Source organism: Centruroides sculpturatus, unplaced genomic scaffold (assembly GCF_000671375.1).
Source record: "Centruroides sculpturatus isolate CEXI.00-Female unplaced genomic scaffold, Cexi_2.0 scaffold1028, whole genome shotgun sequence".
NCBI lineage: Eukaryota > Metazoa > Arthropoda > Arachnida > Scorpiones > Buthidae > Centruroides > Centruroides sculpturatus.
The window spans coordinates 292,186-309,868 of NW_019385171.1; the positions used below are offsets into that span (position 1 = coordinate 292,186).

Below are 17,683 nucleotides of genomic sequence, written 5' to 3' on the forward strand. Positions count from 1 at the left end.
CCCCCTATAACACGGGTTCCTATAGTTCGGATTCCTATATCACGGCGAAAAAATTGCGACAGTATTCGTACAAACATGCTAAAAAAACTCGTATAATTCGGTAAAACATCATCGCCGACTCGTGTCGCGACAGGATTGGTCGAATCTAGACCAATAGCGGATATTGTACAAACCGTTGAGTTTAAACGAGCAGCGGACCTACTAAAAACCATTTATTATTTAACGTCCATAAAAATTATATTTATATTAATGATGCCTCCAAAGTTCAGCGAATTTTTCGCAAAAAAGATAATTTATCAGGAAGCACGCTAGCGCCATTAGATAACAAGCTCCACGACGAAAACAAGCTTAAGCACTGGCGCGGTCGAACGGTGCACGCTCGGTAAGTAATCCTACAGTTTTTTTGTTTATAGCATAGTTTATATGGATTATTCCCCAAAAAATTATACATATTTTGGAAATGTTGAGTCGAATTAGTCTAGAATCAATTAATTTTATGAAAGAAACCTTTCAAACAGCCGTAGTCCGTAAACTGCATACGTGATTGGCTATGATTGGCTGGACTCGTAGAAAATGGATTCATAAAAACCGGAACGTATCTACCGTGTTATAGGGGAGTCGACTGTATTTAAGATTATTTAACATTTGTGATTCAGAAACGATTGAATTACTAACCGTTAAATCTTAAAATTAACTGACTTTTTGTGGGCCATTCTCTACATTAATCTTCAAACGTATAATAACAAAGATATGAAGAATGATTATCTTCCATTATATATTATTATTTTCCTTCATTAACATCAGTTCTTCAGTTTTGAAGTAAGACAATATAAGATTTATTAAAATTTATCACAAGAAACAAAAACGTCAATAGGTGGTTCTCTGAAATATAAACAAGATTTCAATCAAATTGATTAAAAGAAACGCCTACTTTTGACGAAATCTATTTCTCTAACCAATCATTATAAACCATTTTTTAAAATGTTAATTACGTGATATCTTCCATAAATTACGCAGGACTGCCTATGTTCTCTAAACACAGAACATTTATTCTGCTTAGTTTAATTCTATTTTTTATTTTCTAATTTTTTTTTTTCGTATTTTGTTGGTTCGCTTACAATTGACTGTATTTTAAAAGGAAAAGTTTAAACGAATGATCAATTTTTACTATTAGTTTTTCTGGTCTTAATCAATACCATAGTTCGAGTTTCTATAATTGAAGAAACAACATTAATATTGAAAATCGAAAAGGATGAAAACATCAATTTCATTTATAGGTTATGGAAACTATTCTTTTAATTAAAAACTTATAGGCCTATACGAGATAAATTTATTATTATTTAATATTTACATCGTTCGAAAAAATTTAAACTGTAATAAGTTAAAATATTTGTTTTTTTTCAAAAAAAAAAATTAATAAGAAAAACTAGTTTAACATTAGGTCAGACAAAGAGAGAGAATTCAGTAGGGCCATTTGATTTGGGCCTAAGACACAGAAAGGCCTCAAAATTTAATATTTTACATAAATAGAATGATTCTGAATCTAATGGTTTTTTAGAACTTGAAGAAAAACATATAAAAAACACAAGTATTTTCCTTTAGAGATTTCTTTCTATCAAATTACAGGTTTCTTCTAACAATGTAGTTTTTAAGTAATTTTTCTCAGAAATGCCAATTAATTTAATTATTGCACATAAAAAGGTAATAAATTTTTCATTCGTGTTATATAAAGTACAAAAATAATTCTAAAAATTGTAATAATTCTACTTAAATGAAGCTGAGAATTGCTATATAAAAGTCATTTTATGAAAACTGTAAAGCATTTTTTCTTCATTTAAGCCTAATTGCTATTAATTTCATCAATTGTAATTAACTTTTACTTCTATAAAAAGCTATAACTTCTCACCTTAACTTCTATTTTCCATATGCGATAAAACTATAAACAGTACTAAAATTTAGGCACTATTTTTAGCCTTAGATCCAGCAAATCTCAGCAAATTTATTCTTGGAGATGAGATTTTTGTTAAAAACCTTAAGGAAAAAAAATTCGAAATTACATAATATATTAATTTATTCTACTTTATTCTATTTATTTCACGCAAATTTCTGACACGAAATTAAAATTTTTATTCAAATATAGTCATGAAATTATCGCATTAACTAATTGAAAATTGCCATTATCAATGATAAATTTGTAGAAAATTCATCTAAATTATCAGTGAAGAAAAATATTCATGATTTATTTAATGAATCACATATATTACGTGTGTCATTTTTCATCAAAAATTAATTTCGTTATTCAAAACGAATGACATATTTGCAAGAAATTTTCTTTTAAATCACTTTCATGCAGTATTTTTTGCATAAAAGATTAAATCTGAAGGGCCCTTTGTGGCCTTTCAGGGAACTAAGCAAATTGGCTCCGATGGACCCCTTCTATTTGGGCATAAATATTGAAATTTTGAGGTAAATTTTACATAAATTACTTTCATATTGTGTTTTTGTATAAAAATCTAAATTTCGGGCTTCTCTCGTGTCCAGAGATTAGGCCAAATGGTCCTGCCGGTCCTCTTCTATTTGGGCCTACCTTTTACAATTTTTCTTAGGGAAATTGTATATCACTTTCATGTTGCCTGATTATCTATATACCACGTGACTTACATCACGTGGTTTATAGTCAATCAGGCTCTCAGACCCCTAAGCTTTACATATCTAGTCTCATCTTTCTAATTCCATTATCGAGATTAACAAAGGACAGACGGCCGGACAGATGGACGATAAGTCTGCAATCTGAAAATTGCAGCCCAATAAGCTGTTTTACAAATTCTTAATTGATGTTTTAAATATACAGTATAATCTACCAATTGGGCCTAGATGAAAGGAAGTCAACAAGTCTATTTGGTTCAGCCTCAGGTGCAAAGGGGCCACAAAATTTAGTCTTTTATGTAAAAAAGCATGATGCGAAAATGATATAAATTAATATTTCTCTTGATAATTGGTGATAAATATTGATTTTATTCTTTTATTTTAACGGTTTTAGGAGGAGTGTGGCCCTTATATTCGTGACAGACCTCAGTCCTCATATCAAGGATGATCAATGAAAACGATTGATGACATATCGTAATTAATTTCTACATTTGGATCAAGAAATACGATGAAAGAGATAATAAAAATCAATAAAAAGTTCGAAAGTTTTATTTAATTTGTTATTAAAAGCACATTTTTTCCTGTATAATACTCCCTTCTTTACTCCACTTAAGAGATAATTATATAACAAATCTAATGACACAAAAATATTTTTATGACAAAACAAATTATCTTCTGACCCCAATAATATAGAATGAATAACGATTTATCTGTAATTTCATTTTTATTTATTTATTTATTGTTAATATTTCCAACAAATGACGACAGACAGCCCAAAGCTGTATCTAGATTTGTTGAGTTCCTATAATGTATAAGACCAATAAATAATAGAAGAATGAGACCTTAAACTAAAACTCGAGGTATGTAAATAATACTGTAGGGCCAGGATTCGAGTTCCTATTAGATTTATTAATTAACCAGAACCCCCAGCTTATTGTAAGTAAAGAAGACCATAATTAAAGTAGGTCTGACAAGTGAGGAATGGACTCCACATAGTGGCATTGCCAGATGTTGAAATGAGGGGGAGCGAAGAGATAAAATAAGCATCAAGTGTTTGTTTGAATGTCATAAAATAGGAGCCAAGTAGGACTGAATTTATGATAGAGAGAATTCGCTTCCTCATAGAAATTTTCATTGATGATCTATTAATTCTCTTTCCACATTTGGTTTATTTTGGGCCTGGCATTACCCATAAAGGGCACGAGAGAAAAGTGTGAAGAGTTAATTCTACCAAGAAACTCGAATAGAAAAGTACAGAATTTAAATGAATATTTTAAAAATTAAAAAAAAAAACGAGTTATATTCTTTATATTCATGAGTATTTCTGCTTTACTTATTTACATTTTTCATCTCACTCACTCGATTTCTTCTTATGCATAAGTATACGATACTGATGCAGAGCATTTACACATCTTCCATTTAATCTTTTGACAGTTGGATAGAACCCATCACTAACAAATTTCAGAAATAAAAACAAGAAAATAAAGAAAATAAAAGTTGAATTTCTTAACAAGTTTTCTGTTCGAATATCGAGTATTTATCAAGCATTGTTCACTTTATCCGACATGATGCATAATTCATCAAACTTATCTCTTTCAGGAATTATTCAACTACATTATTCAAACATCATTATTTATTGTTATAGTTTTTCCTATTCGATAATATTTTTCCATCACTCTTTTATATATCTAATCTCACTTTGAACTATTTACTCCACTCTTCATCTAATTTTCATTGATTTTTTTCACGATTTTTATCAGGAAATAAAGTAAGTAGTTTTTTTTTGCGTTTTTTCCTCATTTCAACTGCTTATCTTAACATCTTTTTACTGCATTAACATTAATAATTTTATAATGAGCTTTTATTACTTAATTTTATGCAATTTTATGTGTTTCTTTTTTCTTTTTAAACGTTAAATTTGATGATTATATAAGCTTATATTCGTACTCACCTTTTATAAAATCTTGTGGTCAGACAAACGAACGAAGTAATTAAAAAATTTAAAGATTTGCAACAGAAGGTCAAGTATTTTCATCAATAGAAAATAACGATTTTTAATTATGTAGCATACATAGTTACACGGAGGTTAAATGCCTTTATTATTAATTATTATCTTTAATACCTTTATTAATTAAACATTTAATGTCTTTATAATTAATTTTTCAAATTATTTGGTTAGAAACCATCAAAACTTGCAGCATAAGTTAGCAAATTCTTCTCATCTTTATATGTAACACAAGTTACATAGTTATGGAGATTTAACTGCTTCTATTGTTAATTTACCTGTGTATTTGTAGGAAAATGGTCTTGAAAAACTAACGAATTAGTTAGAAATTTGCAAAATAAAATAATTTTATTTATGCATTTTTATAAGAAACACACGAAAGGTCACATCAAGACAGAGAAATTTCGAAGAAAAAAAGGCATTTTTCTTCCACGAAAACAAATCAAATTCGATACGTATTTTGTATCCCAAGCAAATTATTATAAACCAGATGAGCAATAAATTATTTAAACACATATGTTCACTGTAATTATCTCCATTTGCACGGAGGAAACACACTTAATGATGCCAATTTATCGGAAGCGATTTTTCTCTTACGGGTCACACACATATCGTACGAGTATCTACCGTTTAAAATATTGATTGTCTGTATTTTAAATGGATTCAGTTTCTAAAAATAACACTTCCATATCGATAAAAATCATCTCTTTTATACAACAAATAAATAAATATACTTATATACATATAAAAATATATACACAAAATACATTCAGACAAATGTGTTTTATTCAGCTAATTTAAATATCAAAAGGTTAGTGGAACGTTGATTTAGAAATGATCAGAATTGTAATTAAATCCAGCTGTATTTAATGAAAGTCGGTGTATATGTTTATAAATTGCTTTCTGTAACGGAGTAGGATCAACAAACCTCACGTGTAACACGAAAAATCAACCATTTAGATGCTGGATTATTGTAAAAATCCATTCGAATCGTTCACCCCCGGACGATGTTTAATCATTTAAACTGCCAATTTTACTCGATGGCGTTGTAAAATGTCGTTTCCTAAATGTGGGAAGAATAAAAAATTGCCCTTTTTTACTCCACTAGCCGAAACTCTTAATTAGCCAGGTGAAAATCAGATGACACGGAAACACTTTCAGAGCACCTAGAGGATGTATAGGTGGTTGCCATGACGACTTTAGGCATTGTAACAAGGAATCGAACAACGAGGAAGTCGAAATGAAGACGGATCGGATAACTAGGCTTAATGGAATTGTTTTTAGTCCCTGACCTCAATTAACGACGTGTCATGGCGTCCGAACGGACCATTTAATAAATAAAATTAGTTATAAGTAATTACCTATACGAGTCGTCATTCGGAACGTTCGTTTTTCTGTGGGGAACTCCTTTACGCGTGCCTCTATATGACCTAGAGGACCTACGGAATTTTCCTCCTATCCCATTTTTTAACACATACATCATATAAATTCTAGCAGTTAAACAGGTTATCCGGTTACTCCCTCTCTATATACACCTCTTTGATATACTTTATATTAAATATTTAGTCTTAAGAACGAGAAAAACTTGAGGAAATTCATTTTAAAATCTAAATTTTTGGCAATTTTTAGGTGAAAAATGAGGTTAATGACGTAAAATTGAGGTTGGTAAAACCAAACGTATATAACTCTGCCTCTAACATCCGAGTCTCATCTCAAGGAGTAGGAAGAGCGCGAATGTTTCGAAAGAAAAAAAAAATGTTATTACGAGAGATGACCTAGGCACGTGCCGTTGTTTATGCATTTCTGATTGGATAAAATGATCAGAATAATTCATTTAAAGCAACCGCAAAATCGAGTCATACTAATAAATCGATCAGGATGACCTCACGCTGTTCGTCACCATGACAACCAATCAGTTACCCCGAACTCGATAATCTCGTTTAATTAATATACACAAAGCAATACTATTGTTGAAAGAATTTTCTTTCGCGACTTCTGATTGGTCGATTTATTAACCTACAAATTAGAAAAAAAAAACCATTTAGAAAATCTTTTCCAATTTCAATTCGAAGCACGTGACTGGGTGTCGAATAATTACTTATATATATATATTACGTCACAAACGTAACGACAATATTCCAGTCAATAATTTTCGTGTTACGCTTCCATTCTACTTTATTAAGCTCTTAACTCGACAATAACAGCGTTGTTTATGTTTTTATACCTTGTTTTCACTCGTTAAAGGCTTGATTAAGTACACAGATGATGGATTTTTTTCGAAATTTAAACCGGAAAAATAAATGTTACTCCCCCCTTTAAATCGATAATATTTGCTATTTTTAAGAATATATTATTGTAAAATAACAGCATGTTTTTATTTATAGGTAGAAGAAACGTTACTAGAAACGGAAATTTACGAGAAATGTTTATGATTCGCATCTCAAGTTTTGATTCTTCGATAGACAATCTACGTGCAAGAAATTTGTGAATAAAAAGTAATAATAATATAAAAAACCCAACCAATTTTCATATAATGAACTACTAAAAACTTTTATATATCAATATATATTGGTTGAAAGTTCTTAGTTCGTTGTACGAATCCATAAAAGTTTAATTAAACGTTTTAACTGCCGACATAGCATATAAACATTGGGATATTATAATTTTCATTAATTAACTTGAGAATTTTCGTTTATTAATATAATTTAAGTTTATGAAATGATTCTGAATCCATTCGCTGCTTGAATTTGAAGGAAGAAAAACCATACAAATTTAGTTTTCTTTAGAAGTTTCGTTGATTACACGTTTCTTTTCTACCATTTACACACCTTTTCCTACCAATTTAAGGATTTTTCTACTATTTATAAACGTTTCCTACCAAATTAGAGATTGTTTTTTTAAATATAGAAAATGCGACAATAGTGATAATTTAAAATAAAGATGCGTTGATGTTGCCGTTGCATAATAAAGAAGGAAGAGGTGATGATAATGATAATGATATTGAAATTTCTTTTTGTTTTTCGCTATTATCAATGATCATAATGATAGTGTTGCAAAATTAAAAAAAAATGTGATGATGCAGAATCAAAACTTCACAATTTAATATATTAAAAGTAATATTTAGTCATAACCATTCACAAACTCATAGGAATTTTAACTATTGTACCATAGAACATAACTGATGAGGATGAAGAGGAGGAGGAAGAGGAGGATGAGGAGGAGGATGAGGAGGAGGAAGAGGAGGAGGAGGATGATGATAAAAAATTTCGAAACTTTCAATAATAAATAAACGAATTTTAATATGAGAAACCATCGAATTAATTAAGAAACTTAAAATTTTCTTACACTTCTACATAAGTTGCATGTAAGTCTATGGAAGCGTATTGATCGCTTTTAGCACTAATTAATTATTTAAGTTTATTAAATGTTGTATTAAAAAAAAACCAATATCCACATAATCGAGTGTAAAAATTTCTATCAAAAGTTCAAAAATTCACTCTAAATTTTCTAATCAAAAACCCGAAAAGACACACCAAAAAAAAACAATTTATTAATATAAAAAAGACCACAAAAATAAAAAAAACAACTCATTTAGTAAGCCAGAGATATAAATTATATTTAAAAATATATATCAATATATAAATAGAAACTTTAATTGTACTCTAGTTATTTAACAAGAAAAATATCTTGCTTATTATCATTCGAGGTAAAGAAAAAAGAAAAGGAAAAATTTATATAAAAATAATAAATTCTGCTTCTGGTTTTTAGTATAAATCGCATGAAAATGACAAAAAATCGATGGGTTTTTGGATAAATCGATAAGAAGGCACCGAGAGAAATGAGTCAAACTTTCTTCTGATGAATGCCATTAATCTCGTGCACATCTGCATACTTCTACATCTTCTTCTGAATTTTTTTCTCCTCCATTTTTTGATTTTTTTTTGTATGTAAGAAATTTTAAGGAAGTGAAACTAATAAAAATAAACCATAAAATGTTCGCAGAGGGTCGGTTTCAACCGCATAAAAGCTTAAAAATTGAAAGTAAAATTAGAAAACACATTTGATTATTCAATTGGATATCTGTAGAAAATGTCGTTATTGTCATTTTTCTTTTTTTTTTTTTTGGCAATGGTTCAAAAGAAGCAACAAATGACCTTTCTTCTTTTGCTCTTCCTTATGTTTGTTGAGTTGAATTTCAGATATTTGTCGTGTAGAACATACAATTTACATTGCATCGTTATATTATACGATGGAAATAATGTAAAGTTTTCAATACATTTTATTTATTTTAGAAAATCTTTTTAAATTTCTAAAAATTCCTTCTTTTTTTTCGTATTCACCCAAAAGCGCTAAAGAAATTCAAAAAGACAAGCGTTTAAATATGAATTCTTGTTTGTTTTCAGTCTTTTTTAGAATTTTGGATCGTTTTCTGGGGGTTTTTTTGAACGTTTTGGATCTTATTACTTTTTGGCTCTTCTTGGGACATTTTTAAGGGTTTAGAATCTTTTTCTAGATTTTTTTAAGATCATTTTTCTGGAATTTTGGATCCGTATTTTACGAGTTTTGGATTTTTTTTTGGGAGGGAAGTTCCGAATATTTTTCTGGATATTCAAAGTTGTTGTGTCTTTCTCTAAGTTTCGGATCTTTTTATAAACTATTAGAATCCCATTTTTCAGAATTTTGGACCCCTTTTTTAAATCTCTAACCGAAATAATCGTAATAAAATTTATTTTTAGAGCATTTACTTTCTAAATATTTGAATTTTGAGTTAGTTTTTTAAATCTAAAAATATCCAAAACTTTAAAGAAACAAAAACTTCATTAAAAATCCTCGTTCTATTGTAAACAATTTTGAATTATTTTCCTCGAGATAATTCTTCTATTTCTGTATAAGTTCGTTTACATAACAGCTTATTAAGGAATTATTATTTTTTGACTTTAATTAAGCAATTTAATTTAAAAAAAAAAAAATAATATTATTATTATTATTATTAACTAACTAATAATGCACCAAACTTGAGCGAAAAATTAAGTGTGTGGGATCTCCTTTTAAAAAAAAGGGGAAAAGAAAACTTAAACTTCTTGATAAAGTTTATCGATAATAAATAAAAATAAAAAGAAAATAAATTAATTGGATTTTCTAGAAATGTAATATTTAAAAAGAAAATCATATCGAGTTAAAGAATTTTGTAAAGGAAGCACGATAAAGTGTGAACATCGAGATGCTGGAAGCAATACTTTCTCTTTAAATGCGATTCGGAGTAGCTTTAAGTTACTCAGATCACGTTTTTACGATTTGAAACGATCGAGAACAATTCGAATGAAAATTTAACGCTATTTTGAAGTTCTACTTTTATTTATTTTTTCAAAAAATAAACTCCGATTTTAAGCTATTACGTCGTTAAAACAGGAGAATCTCTCCATCTTCTCTGTTAGAACGTTAAAGTTCCTATATACATAAAGTACTTTTTAATCTATAAAAAAAAATCATTCTCTTCTTCATTACATAAAATCATACAATGTTCTTAGAATTTAATATTTATTACAATTTTATGCATTTAAATCGCTATACAAATAGAATCCTGACCTCGTGAAGAGTGATTTAAAATGGTACTTCTTTACAATTTTGCATATCCGTATTATATTACTTATCTAGCAAAGTGAAACTATGGTTTATGGATGGAGTATTTTTCTTCGTTGTGTGATGCTATATCAATTTATAGGAAACATAATGTCTCGTGATAAAAAGTAGTAAGAACTTGAGGCGAGCATTTAGAGGTCGAAAAATCCATTGCTAGCTTCATAGTACATTAATACCAGATGACTTGATATAAAGAAAAAAAATTCCATTTTTAAAAATTCTTCATCAAACTTTTCTCTAAAAGAAAAGTAATTTTGATTTCTTTTAAACAGAAAATTGCATTTATTTCATAAAAGAATACCCTTATAGAGCGTTGTGCTCTTCCAACTCTCATAGAAGTTTGGCATACCCTTACTAACATAGCAAAATTTACTTTATAAAAGGGGTGCCCTTATTGATAGCACCATCTTGAAAGGATGCCACGTTCAATGAAGTAAAATCATATATTAACTCTTTTATTTAACGATATTTTTTTGGGCGGAACGGAGATTAAAACTGATAGAGATTAACCTAAACAGTTTTTGAAGTTTGATCAGAATCAATTGTTTTCTCACCTTTTATATTTTGATATCGATACGCAATGACAGTTTTTATCCCTCCATTTTTGTCGCAATTGATCCATTTTTCATTCCAAGACCATTAAACACACAACTGTCTTCCTTTCTCGTGGTTTTTTTTATTTTATTTATACAGCGGTCTCCCTATTATCGATAATAGGTATATTAGTACTTTTTAATTTGGGTCAGACCAAACCTTCTTTCGCAATTATTTTCTAAATATGTCTCCTTTTCTTTATTTAAATAAACTTTTTTAAATGTAAAAAATGGCTTTAAAAGTCTAATATTATCGTAGCAATTTCGTTATAAATGTTTAATGAAAATTGCAAGAAAAATATGATACTTGGATTTAAAAAAAAAAAGGAAAGATAAAGTACGTCTTTATAAAGTGTACGTTTAGTTTTTTTTTCCTTAAGTATGCTTTTGTTAATATTAGAGGCAACTTTAAGGTTGACGTGACGTTAATTGACTTTATCCTTAGAGCAGTGGTTCTCGATCTTTTATATGCCAGTCTTTCGCAGTCGAATCAAATTTAGAAATTATGCAAATTCTCGAGGTGAATCGCCCTTGTCGAACACATTAAAAACACTAAGATTTATACAGCAATGATAATTAACGCATTTCTTCTTCACGAAGTCTTTCTATAGAATTTCATCTCTTCACGTTAATTATACATTGAGTAATTAAGTAAATTTATTTTAAACCATCTTATATAAGGAATAGTGACATTAAGGATGAATTAAAGACATTGAAATAGTGCTGTAAAAGTAAATAAAAAATATAGAATAATTAAATCTACTATTGAAAATATGTACATATTTTTATATATTTTAAGTGAGTTTAGAGTTAAAGAGTTTATTTTAGTTTTTCAGACAAACAGACAAACGTTCAGGCAAAACGAATACAAAATTTCAGTTTTAATTTTTCCGATTATCAAAAGATAAACTTAAAATCCCCAAAAGAAAAGGCAAAATTTGCATCTAAATATCTGAAAGAAGCGCAACTTTAATATGAAACTATACGAGAAGAATGTCTGTCACAAACGCAATAATCTTAACAATATACAGCATTGATTCTCAACCCTCCTGAGGCGGCGAAACTGCCAACTTCTGAGTCTTACAATTACAAAGAAACCTCAAGAACAGACATACCGACGGTTAAATTGAATGAAGAAACAAGCAAAAATTGCTAGAAATAAGCCTATGTATTTATACAATCAGCACTTTACGAGGTTTATAAAATATATTTATACGATTAATAATTATATATAAATATATTTTAAACTAGAAACTGCCTGAATTCTGACGAAAAATTAATTCAAAACTTAACCAATATTAACTTTTCCACACGTGATTGCTTCACGAGTAATAGCATGAAAATGTATGTAATTTCCGGTTAACATAGAGAAAATAATTACCACACAGGGCATTATTACGACGATATTAGTTTTAAGTTGCAAAATGAATCGATAAAACTCTAGAAATGTTATCATTCTCCTAAACAGCGAAGAAAATAATTTTAAAATCTTAATACGTCACGTTAAGCAACCCTCTCCATCTAAGCTTACAATGTAATTTGTTTGCATGCGATTATCGAAATCCTATATAAGAGCCATAATTCCTCATTATTTTCTCTTGATATCTCTTCTATCTCCTACGTGTAAAGGAAGTTTATGAACTTACTTGCTAGAATCTTACCACGATTTCTTCCTTGATCAAAAATCTCTATAAAAAATTAAAGTTTTTAACGATTTTTCCACACTTTTACGTGGTTTCTAGCGATAGATTCGGGTATTTTACGTTGAGATGAGCGCCTAACGAGACTAACTTATCAAATTCCGTTTCTGTTTTTAGTTGAAGTTCGGACATGGATCGATCGTATCGATCAATACGATTGTGGAAACGGAAAGGAGTTATATGGCCAGGTATGGTGGCTTAACTGTATCCTGAGAGATGATGAAGATTCCTGCTCGTCCATCATCGTCTCGCACTGTCAAAATTCCTCCAAGTCTTCCTACTGTATAACGTATCTAAATAAATTAGAAGAATTGGCATCGAACCGCGTAATTGGATTGAAATATATATGCTGTAAACTCAATATCAAACGCCTATAAACAATGACAAGTCACTTATATTGTTTAGTTTTATATTTCCATAATAAATTAAAGGAAATTTCCTTAAATTCTGCGGATATTTTCAACGTATTTTAGAAGATTTTGTAACCCGAATAATCGTATTTAAGAGGAGATTCTTTAATTAAAAGTCTAAACATTCTTTCGAAAAATCTTCTTTAAGATTAGGAAAATCTGGTTAGGCCATTCTAGATAATTTAATTATCCTTAAATCTTTCATCTTAATTTGGAAAAATCCTCATCCTCTTCCAGGAATTTTATATGAAGATTAACGTAGAAACTTTATGTAATCCTATATCTAAAATAATATTATAAAAAATAATAAGGAAGAAAAATATATAAAAAGAATAAATTTCCTAATGTATAGGCATAGTAGAGTGGCTTTTAAATGAGAATAAAGCTAAATATTATGGTTGAAAGAAGTGAAATTCCAGAAAAGTTAAACGATTTTGTGATGTTGGACTCACAACTTTCTCGTATAATAATGGTGATTAAGATGCCTTGGAATTAAATAAAAGGAGAGAGAGAGATTTTTATTCACGTACCGGAGGATGCCATTTGGATATGTTTGATGCTGGCATTTATCGATGTTAATTCAGCCGAATGCATTATCTATTATACCTTAACTGCCATATCTGTCATCTTATCAGATATAAACGAATTCGCACCTCCATTTTAAATCGTTCCACTTCCGGTTCTGTATGGTCGTTTGCTAAGCAATTTCCGTCAAGGAATAACAAGATAAGTCCGAAGAGAACAATCTGCCATTGCACAGATGGATTTCCTAAATGCGTTCTGGATTGATTTTCCCGATAATCCCTTCCTCTTCTTTTTCCCCCCTTAAAATAAATTTAAAAAACACACACACACACACACACAAAAGGGTGAGAATTTATTAAAATTTACACTTTTATTTATATTTTAAGCTCATTTTCCGTGCGTTTAAACGTTATAAATGAGTCGAAATTGCTGCATCAATCGTATGTTAAGGGGTCCATAGTGTCGAAGAATCGAAAGACGGGTGCATGTAACATGCACCCGTCTTTCGACCCCTCCACTAGTTAATTTTGATATTATTCTACTAAAATAATCATTATTATAGCTTTACATTTTCGAATAATATCAAAAAAATAAGTCAATTCTCCACTTCATCGAATTTTTCCGATCTCTCGACTAGGAAAAAAAAAGAAAAAAATTTCCCCGGGAAAAAATAGTTCGTTTATTAACCGAGAGGGGACGCTGAACTCGAATCATCTACCGAATCTTACCTGAGACTGTTTCTATGACAACCAGTTTCACTGACCGAAAGTGTAACGAAAGGTTCAATAAAAAGAGAAGAAAAAGCAGATGCAAGAGAGAGAAATTTTGCAGGAAGGTCCTTCCTTCGTCACCCCAAAATTAAAAAAAATATTAATAATAATAGTTAAAATATACGCAATTGTCTTCAAATTTAATAAAAGTATTAGCACTCCTCTCACTGCATCAATGCAAAGGTATCGCATTAATTAATGATTTCCTTACCTTTCCTTCCATTATTAATATAAAAGAGATTGCTCCTGCTCCTTAACCGGTTATTTTAAACCTTAACAAACACAAATGTAATTAAATATAAGGTAAGAGCAGGGCCTCTCTTACATTCTTGAGGCCCAGTATAATAGAAGGTTATCCCTTAATATACAAAAATGAGTAATTCGTAACAAGTGTTTTTGAGGCCTCGTAAAAGTGGGCCCTTTCTAAAAAATACGGTTTTTCTTTTATCAAGGGCCTAGTAGAAAGGGGGGTAACATCTCATTTTTTACAAAGTTATATCGTTATATTTAGATTTAGTTGCAATTCCATTTCCTTGAAAAACATATTAGATATTTTATTTTCTTCTAAACTGAGGAAGAAAACAAAAGGAACAGGGAAGGGAAATGTTTTTATTTCTTGTATTAAATTCCTTTTTTCAAGTTTGTCTTTTCTTTCTCCCTATGCAAGCTTCGCTGGAACAACAACGATTGATTCATTTTCTATTCTTTATATTGAGTTGTATTCTCGTGTATACAGAAAAAAAAAGAGCAAATGAATCTTATGTTTACAGCAAAACATGTAAGCAAGCTTATAAATAACTTATGATCTCTAGAGAAGAAAGAAAGAGTAAATATTTTTACAATATCTATATGCAATTATCCTTTAATAATGTCATGTATAATACCTTAAGCACCGCCGTATTATGTAGAGATATTTAGTTTTGCTTATGTTTTTGTGTGGTATATAAAGTCTATTCCATTAGTTTCAATTGGAAAATCTTGTATAAAGTGATAAGCAAGGTTGAAAGCAAAGCAATTATGAATTTTGTTTACTTTACTACATGGTAACTTTAAGTACAATAGGGAGTAGAAACTATTATCTCTTCATTAAATTAATTCTTTTGTATTAATTCCAATTTATATGAGTAAGAAAATTACATATTCACTTTATTAAATTCTACAATTAGTACCGGAGTTTTATGTTTACTTATAGACACTCGGTGGTATATAAAATTATGAATCATATGCACTTAAGTAATTGGTTGGAAATTGGATTTTTCTTTCGATTAAACATTTAAAATATGTGAAGAAAGAATAAAAAAATAAAAACCTAACTAATTAACTCGACGTTTGTTATTTATGTGTGACGTCAGTTATGATCGTGACTGCGATTAATCAGAAAGAATAAAAATTGAAATCCTCTTTCAGAAGGTGGAGTAAATGGAATTAGATAAGTTGCAAAACCGCAGATTGCCCTGTTAACGTTCTTTCTAATTATTTATGATAGGGAGAGCGAAATGAATTATTTTAACTGAATTGTCACGTTAAGTCGTGTGTAAGAATACAATCTTAGAATCTACAGGTGGATTGATGGAAATACCCGTCTGGTGGGTGAGTAAATTTAGGGATATTCCAATAGAATACCCTATAATTAAAATAATATAAAGGCAGAAACAAATTAAAAACTCACTAGCGTGATCTTGGGCCGAGCAGTAGAGGGATGCCGTTGTAAGGATCCATAGGATAGGCCAAGAGATGTAGGACATCCACATCCTGATTTACCACGTGACTTGCACATCCATCGTCACTCGGGATAGGATGTGAGAGTACCACAAACTCTGGCAATTCTTCCCGGTCCCAGTTTATAATCGTCACCCTATTCTGTCACAGCGCCCTCTGCAACAATTACAGTCACCACGCGCTCCGACGGTGCTCCTTCCCGGTATGCTTTGCCTCGCTTTGCAGCCATTGGGCTAAGTAATTGTGACGTCAGAAAAGCAACAGGACAGACAACGGAAGTGGATCTGAAATACGAAAAATAAAAGAAAAATTAATGTCATTCGCATGCCTTTTGTCTTTCATTTTTTTTTTATTTAATTACTTTATTAAATATTTTAAAGTTATTATTATTTTTTTTTTTTGTTTTTCATTTGAAAATTAAAGCATTCTTTCTTAAATATACTCGTTAAACTAAATATAACTAATTTTTTTTCTTTGTTTCTAATTCAAAAATTACCGAAATTAAAAACATTTATGTAAAACTAATACATTAATTTGAATTTGGGGGAAAAAGTAAATAATTTTATTAATGGATGATTAAATCTATAATTGCTTTTTGTATTAGATTTCTGTTAAGTATAATTCTTTCATCTGTACAGAATGTATACAGAGGAATTTGATCTGTACAGTTTAGTTAGCTCAGCAAATATTACCATTGGAATAATAATGGAATCTTAACGTAATGTTCTTTTAGTTTATATCTAATAAAACATGAAAGTTATACTTGTATTCTCTGTAATTTTATATATATTTTACTTTTGATTGACAGATTCGGTTACACATCTCTATAAATACGTAAAAAAATACATCGAAAATCTCGAAATTATAATACTTTTATAGCTTTTTGTATCGAAAGTTACACTCGTATATATGTAATTTTACGTATATATCTATATTTGAATGATAAATCTGTATAGAAATTGTTGTAAATATATAAAATAACCCTCCTTGAATGCCGAAATTACGTATTTTTTTAGTCTTTTTCACGTACTGTACGTGTTTTAGTAACGAAGCTTCACTTCAATCTATGTAATTTCATATAAATATCTATATTTGAATGATAAATTCGTATAAAAAGTGTTAAAAAAAAAGATAAAAATACCGCTGAATTATTCATTTTTACAGCTTTTTTATAACGAAACTTACATTCGTAACCTTTGTATATTTGAATAATAGATTCTGTAAATCCTCGACAGCGTAACCTACGAAAGATTAAATTATATATATATTTTTAAAGCGTTTAAATTTTTAAAATAGCTATATTTTATATAAAAACAAAGATTTCATGTTAGGTCAGCCACCTGAACGCAATAGCAATAGATAACATTTGCTGCAAACACGTGTTCTTTGACACATGATGGACGTGTGGAACTTTAGACGTGTAATGATTTTAAATTACTTCAAATTCCGCTTTTATCGTATATAATTTAAATTATAAACCTAGTTAAAGTATCTTACGTAAAATATCTAATATATAACAGCTTATTCGATATATTTTTTTTAGTCTTAACCATTAAAAAAAAAAGTAAAAATAGTAAACAGGAATTAAGATTCTACTTGATCAATCCGTCAATTCTTTCATAAAACAAACTATCGAAGATATAAACAGTAAAATATTTTAACAGAGAATTTTGTG

The 17,683-nt window shown here is 29.4% G+C and overlaps 1 protein-coding gene across 1 annotated transcript in view; it reads right to left on the reverse strand.

Annotated features, from left to right (window-relative positions):
* Nucleotides 1-16,153, reverse strand: part of LOC111635711 (relaxin receptor 1-like) — a 33,874-nt gene extending 17,721 nt beyond the window's left edge. Inside the window, exon 1 of the mRNA XM_023380757.1 lies at nt 15,959-16,153. Within this exon, the coding sequence (XP_023236525.1) occupies nt 15,959-16,040 (82 nt within the window). The 5' untranslated portion in view covers nt 16,041-16,153. The remainder of the gene's footprint in view (nt 1-15,958) is intronic.
* Between the last annotated feature and the right edge of the window lie 1,530 nt (nt 16,154-17,683).